The sequence below is a fragment of the Neospora caninum genome, chromosome XI (genome assembly GCF_000208865.1).
Source record: "Neospora caninum Liverpool complete genome, chromosome XI".
In the NCBI taxonomy this organism is placed as follows: domain Eukaryota; phylum Apicomplexa; class Conoidasida; order Eucoccidiorida; family Sarcocystidae; genus Neospora; species Neospora caninum.
In genome coordinates, this window is record NC_018397.1 from 4,471,665 (window position 1) to 4,493,580 (window position 21,916).

Genomic DNA, 21,916 nt, shown 5'->3' on the forward strand with positions numbered 1-21,916 from the left:
AGGCTGTTGGTGCCTTGTTAATTTTGTGTCACCAAAAAATCGCTTCCTCTGCCTCCTCATTTCGTTTTCTTCTCTTTTTTTCCTTTTTCTCCCTTTTCGTTTCATTTTTCCACTCTGTTCCTTTTTTTTTGTTTCCGGTTCTTTTTCTCTTGCTTTTTTGTTCACCTTGCTCTCTCTTCTCTGTTCTTCCCTTTTGTCGTCTGTGTTTGGTGTTGCGTAGAGGTGAGGCTCAAGTTTTACGAGAAACAAGCGTTCTCCAAACTCTTTCGGATTTTGAGGGGTTGCGTCGGCAGCGACTGCTTTTTGTTTCAAGTAAACCAAACGGTCAATAATTTGACTGATACTAAGACGCAATTGCAATTTAGATTGGTTAAATGTAATGTCCATAAATATTATATTTCGAATAAAAGCGCCTAACCCCTTGCCCGCCGGGGTGAGTTTTTGTCGAGGGCATTGCACGCTTGCACCATCTAAAATGGATATGTTCTTTTCACACATGGGCGCGCAGAACACTTCTTCTTTGATTGCCAGCTTTCGTTTTCTCTCTCCTGCCAACTTTTTTAGCCAGAGAAATCCGACTTTTTCTAGTACTTGAGTGTATGCAGCCCTTGTGTTTGGTTTGGCTCCGGTCCTCGTAGGAAACCGAAGCGTGTTTTCGAAAATAAGCGTTTCAAAATGCATATCTGCGACAGCACTGAACTATGTGGAACTTGCTTGTGGAGACGTGTGGGCGTTTTTTTCAGAGATTTCCTGAAAAAACATCAACGAGGCAGAACGCGTGCCTGGAGAAGCTCTGCATGCAGTTCCCAGAGCGCGACGGAGGGACAGAAAAGGAGGGTGAAGAAGAGAAGGGGAGAAGTGGAGAGAAACGAGGAGGTCTGTATCAGAGGCGAGAGGAACGTTCACCTTTCGGTTGCGCTTGAAAAAGAATTTCTCCCGTTTTCGGCAGACTGTGTTGCCTTCCTGCAGTTTGTTCCGGTTCCACAAAGACAAGCGAACTTTGTCCGAGAAAAAAGGTCAACGACTGGAAAAACACATGCGTGAGGGCTTGAAGGACATACCCAGGAAACGCGTTTTTTTCTGTTCCTGACCCGTGTTTTTTTCTGTTCCTGTCTCGTGTTTTTCCAGTCTTGTTGGGGGGTCAAGATCAGACGGGAAGATGTCGCGGGCGCAACGAACCGCTTTCACTGTCGAATTCTCACCAGAAAAAAACCTCCCCCTCAAAACTCCCTCAGGGAAAAAAACAAGCGTGGTATTTCAGAGTTCAGAGCTCTCGAAAACCACGCAGACATTCCGCTGGTTTGGACAGCGTCGCCAGATATCTCCGCTAGACCCGCGCCTTTTTTTCTGGCACTTGCATGCACGCATGCGCATGCGTTTCAGGTGTATTGGCAGCTGTCTTCTCTCCCGAACTGGTGGTCTTGAAAACGAAACCGGCGGCAAGAGGAAAAACTTTTTCCGCGGTGCTGGAAATCCTCGCCTGTACAGCGGCGGAGACAGTCTTTCGTCGCCTTCAAGGCAGAAGAGACACCGGAATCGCGACGCGAGACACAGCTGCGTCGGCCTCGCCAGCGAGAAGTGACTGGGTGACTCCGTGCGACATCGGCACGAACACGTAGGCGAAATGCAAAAAACGTGTGACTCGTCGTCACCTTCACTTCTTCGTGTGGCCCCATATACACACTTTTCCAAGAAGAGCCACACAGCTCGGCTCGGAACCTCGCATCTTGTGTTTTTTGTCTCTCGCCGTCCGGCACACACGAGACCCTGTTTCGACGTAGATCTTCACCTCAAGGCCTTTCATCTCGGCTTCTCTTTTGCGGAAAGGCGCATACTGCCGATTCTTCTTTCAGAAGGAAACGCTCTAACCAGACTCTGTGTGCATCGTTGCGACGCAGTGTAGAGCCTGGCATGTGCAAAGTAGGCGCCGCCGAGCCTCCAGGTGTAGATGGACTCTGTGTGCGAGGTCTTCCCGGCAACATCGTTTTTCTATTTCAAAGAGGCTTGATATCTCTTCTTCTTTTGCTGTTCTTTTCTCTCTTCGTCTTCTCTTGCTGTCCTTTTCTCTGTTTCTCTTCTCTCTCCGTCCTTGTCTCGCTTTCTCTCTCTCCTTCCCTCCTCCTCTTCTTCTCTCTCCTTCCCTCTTTCTCTTCTTCTCTCTCCTTCCCTCTTTCTCTTCTTCTCTCTCCTTCCCTCTTTCTCTTCTTCTCTCTCCTTCCCTCTTTCTCTTCTTCTCTCTCCTTCCCTCTTTCTCTTCTTCTCTCTCTGTCCTTTTCTCTCCTTCTTTCTCTTCTTTTCTCTTTCTCTCTCCTTCTCTCTTCTCTTTATTTCTGTCTTCTCTTTCTTTAGCACTTTCTTAACCTCTCTTCTCTCCCCTGCCTTTTCTCTGTTTACTTCTCTCTTCGTCTCTCGCTCGTCATTTCTCTCCTCTTTTTGTCTCTTTTTGTTTCGTTCTCTTCTCCCAGTTCTCCTCCTCCGTTTTTCCAAATGGACGATTCCTTTCGGCCGCTTTTTCACAGCGCTCGTGCGTCGAGCTCCGCGACGGTGTCTCGGGCTCTCTGTGTTTCTTTCTGACGTTTCTGGATTTTTCGGTCAAGTCACCTCCTTTGCTTTCTCGCTGTTCCTCTCTCCTTGCTGCGGCGGCCCGACACACTTTCCTCTGGACTAAACTATGCCCGAAAAGAGGAGACACCTTCCGCTCGCGAGGCCATGGAAGCCGGCCGGGAAATACTATCGCTGTACTTCCCCGAGGAGGGTGCTCAAAATGGTGAGACTCCGAAAGCCTTTCTTCACCTGAAAGAATTTGCATGTTCGGTTTTCACAAACCTCCCGCCTGAGCAGAAAAGGAAAATGCGCCTTTGCTTCCCAGGACGCCGGGCCTCTCGCGCGATCTGGACGGCCCCGGCGACTTCATCTTGTTCTCTTCTCTCCTTCGTTCTTTCCTGGCTTCTCGCTGCCTCTGCTTTCCCCTGGTTTTCAGAGCGGAGGTGCACTGTATGTACACCTCGCGTCCAGCGCGAGAGGCTCACGGCGACTCTCGATGCGATGTTTCCGTCTTCAGACAGGCCTATGCTTCGCTGTTGCGAATCGCCAACCCCTCTGGGGCGATCGCCCTATGGGCCTGTCTCTCTTGACGTGTGTGCATGCGTCTGTACATCGACCTGCGTTTCGGTTTAGATCAGTACATTTGCATAACGATCAACGTGCACCTTTTTGCGACTGCTAAATGGACACCCAAAGATATATATATATATATATATATATGTGGCCTCCACACGCGTAGTGCCACATGTATGGATGTGTGTTTGCATATATATTCAAATATTTTTGTATATCGGCGCTTTGGAGAACCCCAGGCTGTTTGTGTGTCGAAGGGACACCCTCGTGGAGATTACGTGGCGACAGTCTCTCTTTTTCCTCCTCAGCCGACCTCCGAGCGTATGTGGAAGAGTGGAAGATCTTCTTGTCCCAGCACAGGAGAACGCTCCTCAAGCACGTACGTTTCTAAGAAGCCGCGCTCGCTGGAACCGATCGATTGCGTTCCTTGACAACATACGCAGCTGCAACGCATAGTCATCCTAGCGTAGCCAGAGCGAGAAGAGCGCGAGACCGTGTCTGCTCTTTCTTCTCTTTCTTCTTTTTCCTCTCTCTCCTTCTCGCTTCGTCGCCGTCTCTTCCCTCTCTGCCCTCTTTCGTCTTCCCGCTCTTCTTTTCCCTCTCCCTTTCCTTCTTCGGATCCTCTCCGTTTTCTTCCCTCTCATCTCTCTCTTCACCTCCTTGTTCTCTTGTTCTCCCTCTTCATTCCCCCGTTTTTCCCTTGTTTTTTCTCTCCACTCCTGCTTTTCCATCTCTTTTTTCGCAGGTCCGTCCGTCGACTCTGGAGGTGTTCTTGAGTTACCGCGAACTTCTCGCGCGGAATCCTCCGCCGTCCGCTGAGGCGTGCGCAGCGGCTCTGCGCGCCTCGCCGCAAGACGTGCTCGACGCGATCGCCTGTGGGACGCATCTGGCTGTTCTCGCCGAGCGCGAAGAAAGCACGACTTTGATGGGAGACGCCATACCACCTGCAGAAACAGGCACAGGCGCCACGCTCTTTGAAGCCACGCTGGGAAACGGAGACGGCATCCTCGTCGGAGGAAGCGAGGCTGACTCCGCCGGAAATCCAAACCCACGGCTGACACGACACACTGGCGCGACGCGGATTTGGATTCGCCTCCTCGGATTCGGACCCTTGACGTCGCTCTCCGTTCTCCGCAGCCGACAGGCAAGCAGACCGGAGCGATAGAGAAACCCCAAAGAAGCAAAGAGAGAGAGAGGGAAGGAATGGAAGGGGAGAGAGAGAAGGAATGGAAGGGGAGAGAGAGAAGGAATGGAAGGGGAGAAAGAGAAGGAATGGAAGGGGAGAGAGAGAAGGAATGGAAGGGGAGAGAGAGAAGGAATGGAAGGGGAGAGAGAAGGAATGGAAGGGGAGAGAGAAGGAATGGAAGGGGAGAGAGGGAAGGAATGGAAGGGGAGAGAGGGAAGGAATGGAAGGGGAGAGAGAGAAGGAAAGCCCGTGAGGGTAGCAGAGAGAACGAGGAGAGACAGGCAGTGAACGAAGAGGGGGTTTGGTGTGCTCGGCTTCAGGTTGGAAGTCTCGTCGCTGTTCGCGGGAGCGTTCTTCGCACGTACGAGCCGCGTCCGTTGGTGACGAAATTACCCTTTGTATGCGCTCGGTGTGGAGTTCGCATTGAGCGCAAATGCCCCGAGGGGAAGTAAGTTTTCATTTTGTCGCTGCATTTCCCAGCTTTCTCTCTTCCTTTGTGGACAGCTGTCGAAAGTCTTTTCTCTCCACTCCTTTCTTCGGCTCTTCTGAAAAGGCTACTCTCTTGCCTTTTTCTTAGCTGTGGCGTTTTCTCGCGTACTGGAAAACCCACCATCTGCGGCCGAGTGTCTCCACCGTTCTCCGTCTTCTCTCCTGTCTTCCTCTCTCTTCTCTCCTTTGTTTGTCTGTGGAGATCCTTTCTCCGATTGCGAAAACATGTGCGATTTGGAGACGCGGGAGACGCAACTGGGTCTTTTGCCCCGTCGCCCGGCGCGTCTTACCTTCTGGATTCGCCTCTCTGTCTGCCGCATTCCTTTTGTTGCCACCATGCCCGATTTTTTCACTCCTTTTTTCTTTTCCTTTCCTTTTTCTTTTCTTTTCCTTTTCTTTTTCTTTGCTTGTTCACAGAGTGTCCTTCCCGGGTCCGTGCACCACGGCGCGGTGCTCGAGTCGGCACTTTCTCCCCCAGCGCCGAGAAGCGGAGACAGTCGACTGGCAAAAATTCTGGTAAGAAAGCGTCTCATCAGGAATCCTATCGGCGAAGGCTTCTATCTCGTGTCTTTCGACGCTGCACGGAAGTCTCAGCCCTTTTCTCGCGAGACCTCACGCAGTGCATGAACCTCGACAGACACAGAAAATTCTTCTCGCCGTGAATACACTCGTCTGACTCTCCACGTGCTTTGTGAGCCTGCAGAATTCCCTGCATGTCCTGGCTCTCATGCTAACGCGTACACATCAAAAATCCATGTATGCATCTTTTACATACTCATACGTAAATATAAACAAGTATACATGCACATACACATACATATAAATGTATAGATATATGTATATGCATATATATGTTGAGATACATTGATATATATATATATATATATATATATATGCATGTGAAGTAGAGGTATGTTTTTACGTGGTGGGTTGTTTCTCGCTTGGAGTTTTCGTCTTGAGTGCGCGAGACTCTCTCCTTCGCCTGCCTCCGCTCTCTTCCTGTGTCGAAGCCTCCAGGCAGAAGACGCTCGGGCCGTGGCCGCGCGCAGAGAAGAGAATGGGGATGGCGCGTCTGCCGCCCTCGCGAGCGGGGAGGGGAGACAACCCCCGGAGGGAGACTCTCGGAGCTCCGCCGGAGAGAAGGAGGGAAGTGAGAAAGAAAAGGGACACGAAGAAAAATCAACAAACGAAGTCCGACGGCCACCGTCCGTCGACTGCGAAGTAAGCACTCAGTCTTTGTCCCCTGTATACTTGTTCACATATATATATATATATATATATATATATATGGATGTTTGTGTATTGCGGTGTTCATATATTGACATATGCAGATGTCTGTAGATGTAGACATCGGCATGCATTTGCATGTAGTTGTGTGCATTCACATGTACATGGCCATCAGATACAAGTGCAGGTCGTCTACACACGTATTTTTTTCTGTGTAAAGTTCAGGTGGAGGGATGGAGACGCGGAATTTAGAGATAGATGGGCAGAGGAGAGAGAAACGCGCGGAGAACGTGTGTTAGGTTTCGACGGCATTCCACACCTTTCGAAGCGTCTCGAACAAAAATGAACAACTAAACCTGCGGCGAAGGCCCATTTCTATGTACACGCGAGTATATATCTATATATACGTATACACGTACATAGATACACATATACATATGTGTGCGTATATATATATATATATATATATATATATGGAAGCCGTGTCTATGCATAAGATGTATAGCAAAGTTCATTTCTGCGTCTTCCAACACGTTTGTCAGAACACACGCCTTTCCGCAAAAAAAAAATAGGTGTCTGTGGACGGAGATTCCAGCGTGTGCAAAGAGCGAGAGAGGTGCGTGTCGGCTGTGACGGTGCGGCGGTTGCAAGTGAGCGCTGGTAGAGATTTTCTTTTCTCTCTGCAGGTCCGAGGATCCCTCGTTAACAGCTGTCGGCTGGGAGAGAAGGTTGTCGTTGTGGGTGAGGCGCAGAGATTTGTGTCTTTTCTTTCACCTATGTTTTATTCTCTTTTTCACCTGGCTGTTCATGTCTCTCTAACTCTTTCACAGCTTCACAATCCCAGATTTCTTATCCTCTTCCCTGACTGCAGAGGCTGTTGTGTCTCCCAACTTCTGTTCTTCTCTTCCGTCTTTGCTTCTTCTTTTCGCTTTGTGTCCTCTCTCTTACCTTTCTGTCCTCTCTCTTGTATTTCTGTCCTCTCTTTTATCTTTCTGTCCTGCCTCCTTCGCTGTTCCTCGTCTCTTTCGCTCCTTTCTCGTGTTGCCTCTCTTTTCCATCTGTTTCCTCGCGCTCTGTTTGTGCTTTCCAGGCGTCGTTCGCGCGTATCAAACTGCCTGTCTGAGTCTGTGCGGTGGGGGACCTGTGCCGGAGGCGGCCCGCGCGCGGGCACCCGGTCCAGGGCGGAGTCTGTACTCCTTGTACTTGGACGTCGTTTCGGTGGCCTCGGCCAATCCCGAGCACCAGAAAAACGTCATGCAGCGCGTGCAGAGGACGCAGCAGGCGATCTACGCGGGGTTTCCCCACTCGTTGCATTCGCTGTGTCTCGACGGCCCTCTGGCGGAGCTGTCTGTCGACGAAATCCCGTGGAGAGACTTCACTTCCCAGGAAGGCCATGCGCGAGGAAAGGCGGCGAGAGGCAGACTCGATCGCGCCGCGGGGTCTCGAGACTGGCAGCAGAAAACGGCGAAAACGGAGCTGACACCCCGGGAAAAACGCGACAGACAAACGCCGCCTCGGTCCGACACGCCACAGACGCAAAGCGCCAGGTGTACGTACACCTTAGCCGGAGAAAACGTGGGGTGTACGTACACCTCAGACCGCGGGGAAGCGAGCAGTGCGAGCCCGGCGAAAAGCGCGTTGTTGGAAGATGCGTATCCAGCGTATCCCGGGGACCCCGACTTTGAGGAGCTGGACAGCCGAGTGGCGATGCAACACCTCGAATTCATCACGGAAATCTTTGAGGAGGAAGACCGCCTCGAGCTCCTCGCTGCTTCGCTCGCTCCCCATATTCGAGGACACGAAATCCCCAAGGCTGGTGAGAGTGCAAACGCTTCTCGCGTCCTCTCGACCCTGTTGCTCCTGCGCGTTTCCATCCCTCGCGTGTTTTGTCGCTGTGCTCTCCTTCTCCGGCCCTCCAGCTGCAAACAGCACGAAAACTTCAGAGTCCCCCATCTTCAAACCGCGTTTCCCCGACGCCGTACGTCTTGACTGCATGCGTTTAAGCACGTGGACCCACTCGCAGAGCCTTTCTTCTCTCTTGACGCGTGTGGATGGTGCACGCCCGTGAGACCCGGCCTCACAAAAAGCTTCTTCTCGGGCTTCCGACCTTTTGCAGCTTTGGTTCTGACACTGCTGGGTGGCGTCGCGGTGTACGGAGACAGCGGAGAGTCTGGCGACACTCTTGGAGAGTTCGATTCTAACAGTGCGCTGCAGTCTTTCGAAGGCAGAACTTTGAAGCGGCGCGGCAGCATCCACCTTTTGTTGCTCGGCGATGCCGGAGTCGGAAAGAGTCGCCTCCTGCGCGCCGCAGCCGAAGTCGGGTCCGGCGCGAACGCCCCTCTCTCGGCCTCACTGCTTCGCTCGCTCGGCCTTGCAGCCTGCAAGGCGCGGCGAGCCTTCGACGAGCGTCGGGGCAGAGCCCGGGGCTGTGAACCAGAAGACGAAGACGAAGACCTGGGACCGGGCGGGAGCGTCTTTGTCTGTGGAAACACCACGTCGGCTGCCGGCCTTACTGCGTCGACTCACCGCGAACAAGGAACCGGCGAGTTCGCTCTTGAAGCAGGTAAACGCGCAGATACACATCCGCACAGATACACATATGCACATATATATGTATATATATGCATTGCTGTATGAATGTGTATCTCTGGAGGCATATGTATCTGTGTATTTATGTGCGTATAGGCCTGTGTCTATGAATGTATGATTGCGGGGGTGCGTGGAGATGCCGGATGGTGATAAGCGTGGGCGTCCTTCGTGCAGGTTCAAGTCTTCCCTAGTTCACGAGGGTCGTGATGCATGCACAGCGCGCGACAGAGACCGTATCGCCACATCTGCGTTGGTGTGGATTGGCCTGGCAGAGGAATGGGTGCATGCAGCGTTCGTGAACGGCGCCTTTTTCGTGTATGTTCCCACATCGGGGTTCCAAATCTCCTCCGCCTCATTGGTCAGTCGGGCCTCGCTTTGCTCACCCGACAAGAAGAGCGGAGAGAATCGATGCTCCGCAGGGCGCCGTAGAGGCGCACTCCCTTGTGTATGGCCAGCGGGTGCTGTCTCGCTTTCTGCAGGTGCGCTCGTCCTGGCTGATGGAGGCATTTGCTGCGTCGACGAACTGGACAAGATGCATGCAGCCTCGACGTCAGCCGACGTGTCCGCGTTGCTCGAGGCCATGGAACACCAGACAGTGTCGGTAGTCAAAGGCAGCTGCTACTGCACGCTGCCGGCGCGTACAGCCATCGCGGCGGCGGCGAACCCAAAAGACGGGAGATTTATGTGAGGATTCCGCGAAAGAAAAGCGGTCTGTGCCCAGGAATTGCGGGCTTGACGGGGCAGCGCCGAGACTGTCGACGCTGAACTCTCAGCCGAAAGCGTCGGGAAGAAAACACAGTCCTTCCGGAGCGCCTCCAGAGCATCTCAGCCGTGCACCCACAAAACGTCTACACCTATTTGCATGTGTGAAGGAACGAGGCACACGTGTATAGAAAGAAAAGGCGAATGAAGACAGACTGCGCCACAAATCTACACACATATGTCGACATATTTGTATATATCTATATGTAGGTATGTATGTATGTATATCTATACGGATGGCTTTAGACCCCGATTTACAGGAATCTTTTCGCGGGTTTTTCTTGCTGGGTTTGTTGATCTCGTTTGTTTCCTGGTTTCACTCTTCTAGCTTTTTTATTCACTGTTTTTCTTGCGGGAGAGCAGACCCTCGAAGAGCTTGTCGGAGAACATGAAGATGCCGCACTGCCTGACGTCTCGCTTCGACTTGATTCTTTGCCTTCACGACGATGGAGCCCGCGAGGGCGAGGCGTGTCTCTCGAAGCGTCGGAGAACAGGAGAGGCCGGAGAAGGCGAGGCTCCGGGGTGGACGAACGCGTCGAACGACACCGCGCCGGGCGGTATCGTTCGTGAGGGAAAAAAAGGTTTGTCTCTCGCAGAAAGAATCGGAAACGTGAAGGTAAGGAAGGCGAAAGGACGGGCCGAGAGACCCTGAGGCAAGGTCCCAGGAGACGACACGTCGAAACAAAGAATGCTGGCTGAACGTGAAGTACAGAGCTATCAAGCGTCTCCGCTAGAAGCAAAGAGAACGTAGGTGTATATAAATATATATATATATATATATATATATAAATATATATGTATAAACATATTTATGTATATATATATATATATATAAATGCATGTATATATATATATATATATGTATACAAATGTTCTTGTATGTATGTATACGTGTAGCTTGGTTGACACCGAGTTGATGAAATTTGTTTTGTGGATACTGGCGGATGCACATGCCAGTATATATACATCTATATACATATATAGGCAAGTGAGTTGCATGTGGTTGGAAGCAACTGGACGCAGGCCATTTGTGGACGAGCCGTAGACCGCGTTTTGCTATCTTGTTTCCGCTTTTGTCAGCCTTCAAAGTGGCTGCCGCTCTCGTTGGTGCAAACGTACCTGGCGTACGCTCGACAGTACGTACACCCAGTCATGACTACCGAGGCAGGCCAGGCTCTCAAGAGGCTGTTTTCTTTTTTGAGGAAGCAGAAGGAGAACGAATTCTCTGCTCACGACTCTCTCCCGGTCGGCATGCGCCAGCTCGAGTCTCTTATTCGCCTCTGCGAGGTGAGGGGTAGCCTTCTGGGGGAAGAGAGAACAAGAGAAGAGACAGAAAAAGGAGAGAAGAAGAGAGGAGAGAGAACCAGAAGGGACAAGGAGAGAAGACTGTAGGACACCCCGAAGAACAGGCAATAGACAAGCGTCGGTTTTCCCCCTTTTTCGCGGTGTGTTGGCTTCGTGGACGCGTCAAGGTCATAGGAGGTGGCCACAGGAGAGGTTGCTTTCGTCTTTTCCGGGATTTTCGTGTTTTTCCGGGCCTTGCGTGGGCGAACTGGGCACCTGCGTTTCGCCGTTTTCTCGTCAGGCTCGCGCACGCGCCGATCTGGTAGAGGAAGTGACGGAAGATCACGTGAGAGACGTCGGGGAAATTTTCGTCCACAGCGCAGCCTTCTCGCGCCTCGCCTTCGCAGCCTCTCCAGTCGCGCAGGCCGAGGCTGCTCGCCTCTGTCTTCATCCGCCGGGGCATGAACACTTAAACGGTACTTCCGCAACGGTCGCCGCTCAACTCGTGGGAATTGCCGCAGGTACGGAGACGGGCGCTTCCTGTCGAAGCCGTTTCAAAGACAAGGCAGGCGGATGAAAGCGGAGAACTCCGACTCTCAGTGACTGTCGACAGTTTGGAAAGTTCACACGTGCTCGACCCAGCCAACCGCTCGCCCCCACAGCCGTGGTCCATCTGGCTGTTGCCTCGAGATGCTCAACCGATATTTTCGTAGAACCTAGATTCTTGCTTCCAGGTGTGCTCGAGAGCGTACACATTCGGAGTCGTCGCGCCAAACACCCATCGTTCAAAAGGCGGTTGAGTGTTGCCAGCGTGAGGTATTCGGGCTCGGGTCGTTTTAATGTCAGACTGTCGACGCATCGGAAAATCAAAATAGGGACCGATTTCGGGCTTCGCTGTCGCATTTTGCAGGAAAGCGGGGCAGAAAGAGAAAGTCGCTCGCCGGCTTGGTGCCCAGCTTTTTGCGCGCCTGCTGCCTGTTCGTCACCAACAACCAAACGCCGGGGTTGACTCAGAAGGTACGCCTGCAGTTCCTGGAAGGCAGCGTAGAATGCGCGCAGGAGAGAAAGCGTTCATCACAGACTGCGGAAGGTCGTGCGAAATAACGCTGCTGCTTGTTCGCGGACAAAGACACGTCCCGACGCCGGCAGTGACAAAACAACCCGAATACAGCTTCGAGACGGGTAATCGTCATTTCCAAATATACATACATATATATATATATATATATATATATGAATGTATTTCTGCATAGATTTGTATGTCTGCACATGCATTTGCGTGTGTATTAGTGCATCTATGTTTTCAGAAGATGGGTTTCTTTCTTCATGTTTCGCGGCCATGTCGCGACTGCTCCGAAGACGGACATGGAGTCTGTCATTCGTTATATTTGTATATATATGTTTTGAAATCTACATGAATGCGTAGTTACGTTTACGCATGTGAGCAAACGATGCAGCTCTGTAGACTGACGGGCACGTCTCAGACTGAGGTTTTTTATATTAACTGTAGCTTTACAAATTTTAAAGCTCCAGCATTTGTTTCCAAATTGTGGGGGGTTTTCATTTTTGTGTGTTGCAGCAACTTCTAGAGTGTGCCTCCGTCGTCGTGGCGAGAGGAGACTCGACAGTGTGCCCAGAAGCGTTGGTGGCATGCGCCAACGAATCGGGGTACATTCTGCGCAAGGCTGACGGGCTCTGGCAGGTTGACCATGCGTGCCTTTCCACTTTTTAATTTTTCGACGTTCGCGCTGGACCTCGTGCAATAACGCATGCCTTCATGTTGGAGTCGGAACGGCTCTAGACGGATATAGATACACCTCACTGGGCGCACGAACCCCTATGCTCTTGATCTATCTACTTATATCTCTCTATATTGATATCGACGTAGAGACGTAGAGATATGTGTGGCTGTGTCCTGCAAATAAGTAGGCGGTATGTGCATGCAACCGTAAAATCTTGTGTAGCAAGAGAGGCAAGTCCTCACAAGTCGATTGGGAAGAAGCGACGGGTTGGGCCCTGTTGCCAGCCGTCAGAGAACAGTGTTGCTTTGTCCTGGTTGGTATGCCGCTGAACCCTGTGGGAAAAGGTTGCGGTGCTCTCTGCATTTGGGCGTGTCTTTTCAAGTGGGAGTCCGAAGGGAAGCAACTCGGCCTATGATTTGTCTTCTCTATGGAATCAAAATCCACACTTCTGCGCGGATTTCTGGCGCGTTACCGCGTGCGCATCGAGGTTGCGCTATGGCTAGCCTCGAACTTCTGGAAAAAGTCTCGTTCCCTGCGAGGTTTACACCTGGGTTCCAACTGCGTGGCAACTTCCCCAAGAGGGAACATGCCACTGGGAAGCAAGGATGGTGTTTCCACAGAACACCGCCTCGACGCGGTTGCGCGGGCGCCCATTTGTTTCGGAAGTCCAAACGTACGGCCGGATACGGAAGTCTTTTTCCAAAGGCCTTCGCGGCACTCGCCCATGCACTGTTGACTTTTTCCGCAATCTCCTTCGCGGCACTCGCCCATGCACTGTTGACTCTTTCCGCAATCTCCTTCGCGGCACTCGCCCATGCACTGTTGACTCTTTCCGCAATCTCCTTCGCGGCACTCGCCCATGCACTGTTGACTCTTTCCGCAATCTCCTTCGCGGCACTCGCCCATGCACTGTTGACTCTTTCCGCAATCTCCTTCGCGGCACTCGCCCATGCACTGTTGACTCTTTCCGCAATCTCCTTCGCGGCACTCGCCCATGCACTGTTGACTCTTTCCGCATTCTCAGCCGTCGCGTACATGCCTTTTTCCGGGCAACAGAGAAGAGAGTTGCAGGTCGCCGCGTTGCTGAGCGCGGAGGCGGGGAAAGCTCCATGGGTAATCCACTTCCATGTGTGCGTTTTTGGCCCCGATAGAGAAGGTCAGATGATCCCATGAACGTCGCTAAAGCCTGCAATCAACCACTGCACGTGTTGATCTTTTAACGGGAGGTCCATTAGGTGGTCGGTGAATGAGAAGTCCTAGGGGTATCTTTCCGACCCTGCGCCAAGTGTATGTTATTTAAGGCCGTCAGGGTTTCACTCGACAACTTTCCAGCACCCCCCGCAGCGCTGGTGCAGATTGAACCGATTTAAAAGCAGCGTAGAATTCGAACTCGAACAGATATCCTAGACTCGCCATGGTTGAGGCTGTACTTTCGCGAGCATGTTAAGTCCTAGCTATGCACATCGTGGTTCCTGCATATTGGACGCTGTGAAGATCCCCGCCAGAGAAGAGACGGGGATTTCACGATGCCCATCGCGACAGGCCACCTGCAATTGCGTTTTCAGCACATCAGATCTCCTGAGAGAACAGTTCGCAGTCCTCGTGTTTTTGCAGGCGAAACACGGAATAGAAAGGATGATGTGCGGAGCACGGCAGCGAAACAATGATGACGCCGGTAGCAGGGGAACATACGGGGAAGTGTCGCCAGCTTCGCGGCTGCAACAACTTCCTCTTCAGGGGAGAAGCGTACCTCTGCATCGTACGTTGAAGTCCGCGATATTCTAGATATTACCACACGAAGCAGCTGCGATGATGTAGCAAATAGTGAAGACAGCCACGAGTTTACTACTACGGGGAACAGTGGACGGCACAACTCCCCACCGTTGGTTGAGCAAAGAAACGCATTGTCGCCAGTGGTTTTTGTGGAAGCGACCTGTGGGAAAAGAAGGCTGAAGTTTTGCACTGGTCGTGTTACGAAAATCATGTGGTAGCAACAGAGGATGTCGCGGGTGTCCTTTGGAGGTCCCCTGAGGCTTGCGCAGCAGGTTCACCGCCACATTTTCCCTGGGTTCCTAGCTGACACAAAGCACGAACGCTCTATCCACCTTTCCAGCGCCATTCAGGCCGTTTCGGAGACCAAGTGGCCAGAATCGCTGAGAGAAAATATGTCCCCCCCTCCGAAATGCTTCTGCAGAAGATCCAGCATGTATCGACACACGCAGCCCGCTTCTTTAGCGTTCGGTTGTAGGTAGGCCGTCCCACTGCGCCGAAGAAGACAAGGGAGCGTGCGTACTAACGAGACGACACTGTAAAACTGTGTTGCGTGTCCAACACGAATCTACACCTCTTTGGGACTCCCTGCGTCCCGAGTTTGGGCGGCTTGAATGACGGCACATCGACACACGCTGTTCCCAAAACATGCCGACGGGCCGAAGGCGCGCAAGGGGTACTCTTACCGCCGTTTCGTTCACTGGCTGAATGGCCGCATGGCGCGCGTACCCCTTCTTACGTTCGGACATTGCGTTGCCCCTCTCCAGGTCGTCGCAGAACTTTGGGAATATCCTGGCTACCCCTCTACCCCGTCCGCTCTCTAACCCGCGAAACGTGGCCCCCCCCCCCCCGCCGACCGACCAGCGCGTTCACACCGCTTGAGACGAAACAAGCGACGCAGTTTTCGAGTTTGCGAGACGATCCGCATCTCGAAATGTGTTGTTTGTGGGTCGTCCAACTGGCAAGCGACGGTCTGATGATCAGAAACCCGAAAGTCAGACTGTCTCTCGACAAAGGCTGAGGTGTACGTCTTTTACGAGTGTGTTCTCTGAAAAACCTACGGCATGTCTACGTGGAACGCTCCCGCTGGGTGTTGCCTTCCGAAACCAAACTTTGGGACAGCTGAGCGAGCGTGCAGAACAGGCCTCTCGTTTCTGCCCGTCTGAACGGCGTGGGTACGCGGCCGAGGTTCGCGGTTTATATCAGACTCACAGTTTGGGATTCTGGGTAGATCATTTTTGATTTTCGATTTTTGCGACTGGGTAGTTTTTACCCACCAATTGATCGCGTACGCTTTTGCTACTTTCTTCTGATTTGATCTCGGTTCGTGCTTCCGGGATGCGAGCATTTTCTTCAGGCTGCCTCTCTTCTGTTTATCGGGTTCCGCATCTCCGGAAGTGAACTGTCTTGTGTTCTTTTTGCCAGTTCCGTAGATTGGGTCTACGTTCTAGTCCGTGTGTGTGTCCGAATCTGTGTCGCTTGCAGAGCGCATTCTCGTTTTAGTGGGATTTAGAGAGTTTGGCTGCGTCGGTGGAGCCCGTGCCCTCGTTTCCAAAGTGTTCGGACGGGGCTGTGCGGCGGCTGTGTTTCCCCCGATTTTTTGTCTCTGGCTTTTCGCCACGTCTTCTCTGCGCTACATACATGCGGCGCACAGAGTACGTTTCTCCGTGCACTTCAAAACCGTGTGAAGTTGCGAACACACATCCAGCGAACACACACTTCGCGCAGTGGCCGCCTCTCTCTCGTCCGAGAGTTCTGTCGCTAGAGGCTTGAGAGAGAGCGAGCGCCCTGCCGATCCTTCTCTTCAGGCGTTCGGGGTGGTGTTGCCTGACTTGTTCTTGTGCGTGTCGGGCCGCGCTTGCGCGTGCGGCACCTTTTCCGGAAAATCCGGTTGAGTTTCTCCAGAGTTTGCTGAGTCATATAATTTTCCTGTCTAGTGTGCGAGAAACCTTTTTTTCTTGGTTTTTCACTTCTCGCGTACTTTTTTTTATTTCCGAGGCCCCCGTGCATTTCTGTTTTTTCTGGGCTTGTCAAGATGGCGAAGAAAGCGAAGGCCACTCCAGCTGGAGCTTCTTCTCGTGGTGGCCGCGCTATGGCGAAGAGCGCTTCTTCTGGAGCTCCAACTCCCAAAAAAATGGGCAAGAAGACGCGTGCGGCCGGTGTCGTCCCGCCGCGCCCCATGAAGAAACCCGCGGCGGCCAGCGGGGAAAAAGCTGCGAGGAAGAAGGTTAGCCCGAAAAAGATGGTCAAGAAAGTGGATCGTGGCGTTGCAAAGAAACCCGCGTCGGCCATGAAGAAGGTTTCTTCTGACAGAGAGCTTCACTCTAGCAGTGCACCCAGCAACGACGTTGCCGTTGCGTCTTCCGGGTCTGTCGCGACACCCATGAAGAAGAAGGCAGCTCGTCCCGCCAAAGTTGCCAAGAAGAGAACACCCGCGATGGCGAAGAAAACCCAGAAAAAGGTGCCAAAGAAGGCCGCTGCTCCTAACAAGAAAGCCCTTGCGAAGAAGGGGAAGAAAACGGGCAAGAAGCACTGAACAAAAACAGTCACAAGGACCCCGAGCGTCGTGCCTTAAGAACCGAGCCGGGGTCACAACACACCCAAAGAAGCAGCTCTCTGCTTAGTTTCGCGCCTTTTTCGCGGGGAAGTATACCTATACATTTATGCATGTATAAATGTGTGTCTCTTCAAAAATATACGCCAGAGATGTGTTTCCTCTGCCTCCAGGAGGAGTGGGATCATTTTAAATGAGCTGTCGAGAAGCCATATATTTCCACGAAAGGGTCTCTCTATGCTGGATATATAGAGGAAAAGCCGCGTTGTCTTTTTGAGAGGTGCTCTGTTATGTGTGGCTGCCGTTAACAAGCTGGCTTTCATAGAGGGTTTGGGCGATCTCGTGCCTGTATTTTGTCGCGCCTTTTCCGGAGGAGGCGCTTTCTTTTTATGATTCGCGGCAGTTGCCGGTGTGTAGATATGTTTAGATGCGTCTGAGTGTGAACACATCGCCGATACATACGCTTTCCTCTCCTTGATCGTGCTTAATCATAATGTGGAATGAGGGAACAAGAGAATCCACCGCATAAACTTAAAGGTCTTGTCGCACGGCAAAACTCGGAACACACGCCGAGGAGTCCACAGTTCCCACGGGCCTTTGTCGAATGCCAGCAGCTATTTTCGTGTCTTTTGGATAAATGGCGCCACGATCTACATCAGCCAACTGCCTTCAAGCGTTGTGTGTTCCAAGTCCACTCAGAGATGCCTGGTGTTCCGCGGTAAGAGGCATCTAGCGTTGTCAGCCACACCGGGGGGTATGGTCGGATCACGTGCACTCTTTTCACGATAGTGTAAGGACTGTGTGCGATATGTCCAGGGTGGAGGGACCCAGGGGAAGCATACGCTAATGTACCGGTGTAAGCATGTTTGTATGAAATGGTGCCCTGCCTTGAATAGGCTTCGGAGATACCGGAGGTGTCGCAGCACGGATGATTCCTGTGATGAATCATTTGAAGGCGGGAGTTGTGCGTAGCCGTGAGGCACACGACAAAACCTGAGACCTGGCGCACTTTCACTGGCGCTGCACCGAGAAGCACAAGCACTCAGCTACAAGATGAGAGACATTTACACTTTAGCTAACGCCATCGCACATGGAGAGTGTCCTGAACTTGGTCGCCACTACACCGTGATGCTCGAGAACTTTGGCGGGTTCCGAGTTTTTGCCCTTGGAAGAGAAGATGTCCTTGTCGCCGTTGTGTGTGGCTTCGCGGACCACGTATCAATCCAATGTTTTGAGTGTGTCTTCCCACAAAAGGCTGGAAAAGGTGCCTGCTCTCTTATGGGCATTTATATAGAGAGATCAATATAAAAACGCCGCACTGTCTTTGATAGGTGGGGCCTTCGTTTTACGATGAGAGGCGATAACGAACTCTTCCGAGGCATAGATGAAGACAACGTCGGATGTGAGAGTGCGGGGAGTCAGACCAAAACTCGAACATCGTCGTGGGTGTGCAGGCTGGCGGCACGCGTTTTCCGCTTTTTCCGAGTCCTTGCAAACGAATAAAAAAAGTTCTCGGCGGGTGGAATTCTCCACCCCAGGCGGATCCGTCTCACATGCAGCGCTAGCGTGCTGCGACGAGGAAGAAGCTCGGAAACAGTTTCACCTTCCGCGACGTGGGGTGATCCTCCCCAGCGCAGTTTCCGCGGTTTTTGTGAGAAAAAAGGCTCTGCAATCCGCGTGTGTCGGCTCGGAAAAAGGTTTCCTTAACTGCACGTTTCACGTCACGCCACGGGTCGGTTTGTAATCAAGCAACTGACTAGTCCAGATACCCTCCCTTGGTAGGCAAATACGCATTCACAGAAACCCGAGATACGTCCTTATCTATGAAAATGTACACATTTTCACAAGAAGCATGCCGTAATAAAAGCGTACAAAAGCCATGTATGCCATGAAGTTAGGTGCCTCCGCATTCCTGACTTGGACGCAAAACTGTTACAAAAAGGTCCACAAACCTTTTCTCTCATGACCAGGCGGGGCCGAGAAACAGCAATGACGCACGAATGTCTGCGAGAAACGTCGAGCTTAAGTAAATCATCAACTTTGACGCATTTTTTGACCAGGCGACCGCTCGCTCTTTTGAGGTGCTGGAACTTGCAAACCTTCCAATCTACTCGCAGCAGAGTTTCTCTCCACTGCCGCACGCCTTTTTTCTTCCTCCTGACTGCCCTTCCACCGCCGTACTCGACATGCACATACAAATATATATCTGGAGATGTTTATATACGCATCTGTAAGGCGCGTGTAATACTGTAAACGCTGAGGTCGCGTCCCCTGCTTTGTATCGTGTGTGCATTGGCCGTTTTCCTTTTCCGTCACAAGCGACACAGATGACGTCCAGTTGCTCTCGGCTGGGGCCTTCCGAGATCGCGGCCGTCTTACGGCTAAGACACTCTGCTTCGTTGCCGGTTTCGTTGCTTCCGGATTGTCGACGTTCGCTGTTGCAGTGCATGCACCCGCGCCTTCACCGCTCCCCGGAATGTCATGTTTTCTCTTGCGTCCTCCGGCGCCTTGAGATTCCCTTCCCATTCGCTTTGTTTCTCTCGGTCTCCCTCTCGCGCGCGCCCGCCTCGCGTCTACATCCCTCATCTCTTACATTTCCTGACTTCCTCCCACGCCGCTTCCCAGCGCGCTTTCTTGTCTCGCTTCACTCTGGCGATTTCTTTTACCTTCTCTCTCCCCGGGCCCCGCACGTCCCTCCACCATTTGTTCTCTGCCCCCTTCCGCGGTCGCCTCGCCGCCCGATCCTCAGGCCGAACTGCGGTGCGTGCCAAAGGGCTGCAGCGACAGCCAAATGTACGGGAAGAAGTCTTCATCGTCGCTGCCGGGGTCGTCTTTTCCCCCGGTGAAGTAGCTGTTTCCGAAGCCGCCTTTCGGCGAGAACAGTTTATCCAGTTCAGAGCGGAGTTTCTTCTCCTTGGCTTCGCTGACGGGGCGCAGGACGAAGGCGGCGAACTCCGGCGGGACGCCGAAGCGGAGAATGGCCTCGCAGAAGGTGCGCATGACCTTGAGATGCATCCAGGCGACGAAGATGTCGGAGAAGGCGGCGAAGCAGACGCGACTCAAAAAGGTTTCTTGCTTGGTTTTCTCGGCTTCGACGCGGGACCGCGCGAGCACGGTCTCTCTGTAGGTCTGTTCGCTGTACTTGAAGTCGCGCACGATGAACTTCTTCGCCTGCGCGGCTTGTCGGAAGGCGGGCACGTGCGAGGTGAACAGGATGACCCGCCAGAGCGCGTTCCCGTCCGCGTCCTCCGCGACGTTGAACTTCCGCGAGCTCCGCGGGACCACGAACGCGTCGAGGCTCTCGTACGTCTGTTCCCACTCGCGCTCGTGGCCGCGAGGCACAACAACGACGGCAGTCGTGAGGTGTTCCGTGTTCAAGAAGTCGTCTTCGCGCACGGTTTCCGGTGACAAGACGTCAATCAAGTCGCGCTGAAAGTAGTTCACCGGCCCCGTCTTCTTCCCCGCCGCCGTGTTGGCCATTTGCTGGCGAACTTCTTGCCAGACGGCGACTTTGGCGCGCACCTCGTCGTCCGTCTTCGTCACAGACTGGACGAGAGTGTCGAGGTTCTCGGAGATCGCCCGGAGACGCGGATACTTGGCGTCGTCCCACTGGAAACGCCGAATGTACTGGTCCACCGTCAGAGAGTGTCGCTGCCACACAACCTTCAACTCGCAGTCCGGATCAATCTCGAGGGCCTGCCGCTCGATCCGCCGAATCACGCTCTCTACGTACGCGTCCTGTTTCTGCAAGATGTCCACCGACCGAATCAAGTCGTCGAAAGTCCCAAACTTGAGGTGCGGAATGTCCAGCAGACACGCCTCATCGCACAACGCGTTGCGCGGACCCAGAACCGCGCGCTTCAATGAGCTAAAGATCTGCTCTGCGCTGTGCGACTCGTCCGTGTTGCACGCCACAATCCAGTACGGAGACGTCCGAGAGCCTCCCTCCCCCGGCGAGGGCCCTGTCCCCAACATCGTGGCGAGCGCACCAACAGGAGACAAACGCGGGAAGAACGGCAGAAAGGCCGGAGGGAACGGGGCGAAGACGGAACGGAAAAGCCACACACCCCCGAGACAGGAAGAGACGGAGAGAGATTAAAGAGGAGAGGAGAGGAAGAAACAGCCAAACGAGCGGAGCAGAAGGTTGCCTTTTCGAGATCGCGCGATGCTGGCTCTGAAGCAGAGAACGAGTGAGCGACAGTGGATGCCTTTTGCAAGAGCGGACGCAGGCTGAGGAAGTGAAGCGGGGAAACGGGGGCGGAGAGACGAACGATGGGGACGACGGGATTACTCGCCGGGGGAACCTGAGCAGAGACGGCTTTCACGGTAGCAGACGAGACGCGGGGGAGTGGCGGGGCAACCCAAATCGCGTGAATCGCCAAGAGAGAGGAAGAGAAGAAAGAAGGGGAACGACTCCGAGGGACGCCCACGTGCGCAGAGGACGACTCGACAGCAGAGAGGACCCTGATGGGGACGGCATGCGAGGGGAGGGCGCAGAAAAAACTGACATACACAGGGTATACAAGTCACGGACTGTCTCGACACCCCCCCGCGATGAGATTGCCGAAGGAGGGGAGAACACGCAAGGCCAAATTGAGAAACTAGGAAAGATGCCGCGATGTGCAGAGAATACTGCAGCGTGTAATTACAACTGGTTCACCGACAGGCGAGAATGAAAGAACGAGATTGTGAGAAGGGAAACGGCGGCGGCTCCTGGCCATGCCACAGGGAATCCGAAGGCGATGCCGTTGGACACCTGGGTCTCTTGATTCCGCGTTATAACGCACAGACAGGTTGCAAACGACGCAAAGACACGAGACGGGGCGAAGCCCCAAAAACGCCGGCGAAAAGGTAGAATGTTCAGACCTCCCGCGGAGTGACAGCGAAAAGACCAGAGAGCCGAAGGGAAAGAGCGTGTGGGAGCGGCAGCGAGGGTGGCCAGAGTTAAATTGATGATGCGAGATGAAGCAGGAAGAAACGTGTGTTCGAAATGCAAGCAGATGGACAAAGCGCCTCAGAACGGCAAGAAGTAGAAGAGAAGAAACACGACGGATATAGGCAAGGGCTGTTTACAACAGGGGAAAAAATCGCAACGCGCGGACCCCGGAGGCGCGAAGAAGCACACTTGGCGTCGTCCGGGCGATGCTGGGGTACGCGCAAACGGGGGTGCTCTGATTTGCGACTGGAAATTGCCGG

General features: G+C 53.0%; 3 protein-coding genes across 3 annotated transcripts; 2 read left to right on the plus strand and 1 right to left on the minus strand.

Annotated features, from left to right (window-relative positions):
• Window positions 1-2,709: 2,709 nt before the first annotated feature.
• On the plus strand, window positions 2,710-12,386 carry NCLIV_058290 (putative DNA replication licensing factor; the record flags this gene model as incomplete). Its single annotated transcript, XM_003885385.1, has 14 exons — window positions 2,710-2,767; window positions 3,426-3,496; window positions 3,863-4,233; window positions 5,210-5,308; window positions 5,803-6,013; window positions 6,706-6,760; window positions 7,110-7,835; window positions 8,136-8,582; window positions 9,088-9,292; window positions 9,734-9,986; window positions 10,451-10,657; window positions 10,956-11,175; window positions 11,565-11,671; window positions 12,234-12,386. 14 exons carry the CDS (start codon window positions 2,710-2,712, stop codon window positions 12,384-12,386), a joined length of 3,183 nt encoding a protein of 1,060 aa, XP_003885434.1.
• A 3,815-nt stretch (window positions 12,387-16,201) lies between these two features.
• On the plus strand, window positions 16,202-16,702 carry NCLIV_058300 (hypothetical protein; the record flags this gene model as incomplete). Its single annotated transcript, XM_003885386.1, has 1 exon — window positions 16,202-16,702. The coding sequence occupies one exon, from the start codon at window positions 16,202-16,204 to the stop codon at window positions 16,700-16,702; it is 501 nt and encodes a 166-aa protein (XP_003885435.1).
• Window positions 16,703-19,465: 2,763 nt separating this feature from the next.
• Window positions 19,466-20,695, minus strand: NCLIV_058310 (putative vacuolar ATP synthase subunit c; the record flags this gene model as incomplete). Its single annotated transcript, XM_003885387.1, has 1 exon — window positions 19,466-20,695. The coding sequence occupies one exon, from the start codon at window positions 20,693-20,695 to the stop codon at window positions 19,466-19,468; it is 1,230 nt and encodes a 409-aa protein (XP_003885436.1).
• Window positions 20,696-21,916: the final 1,221 nt, after the last annotated feature.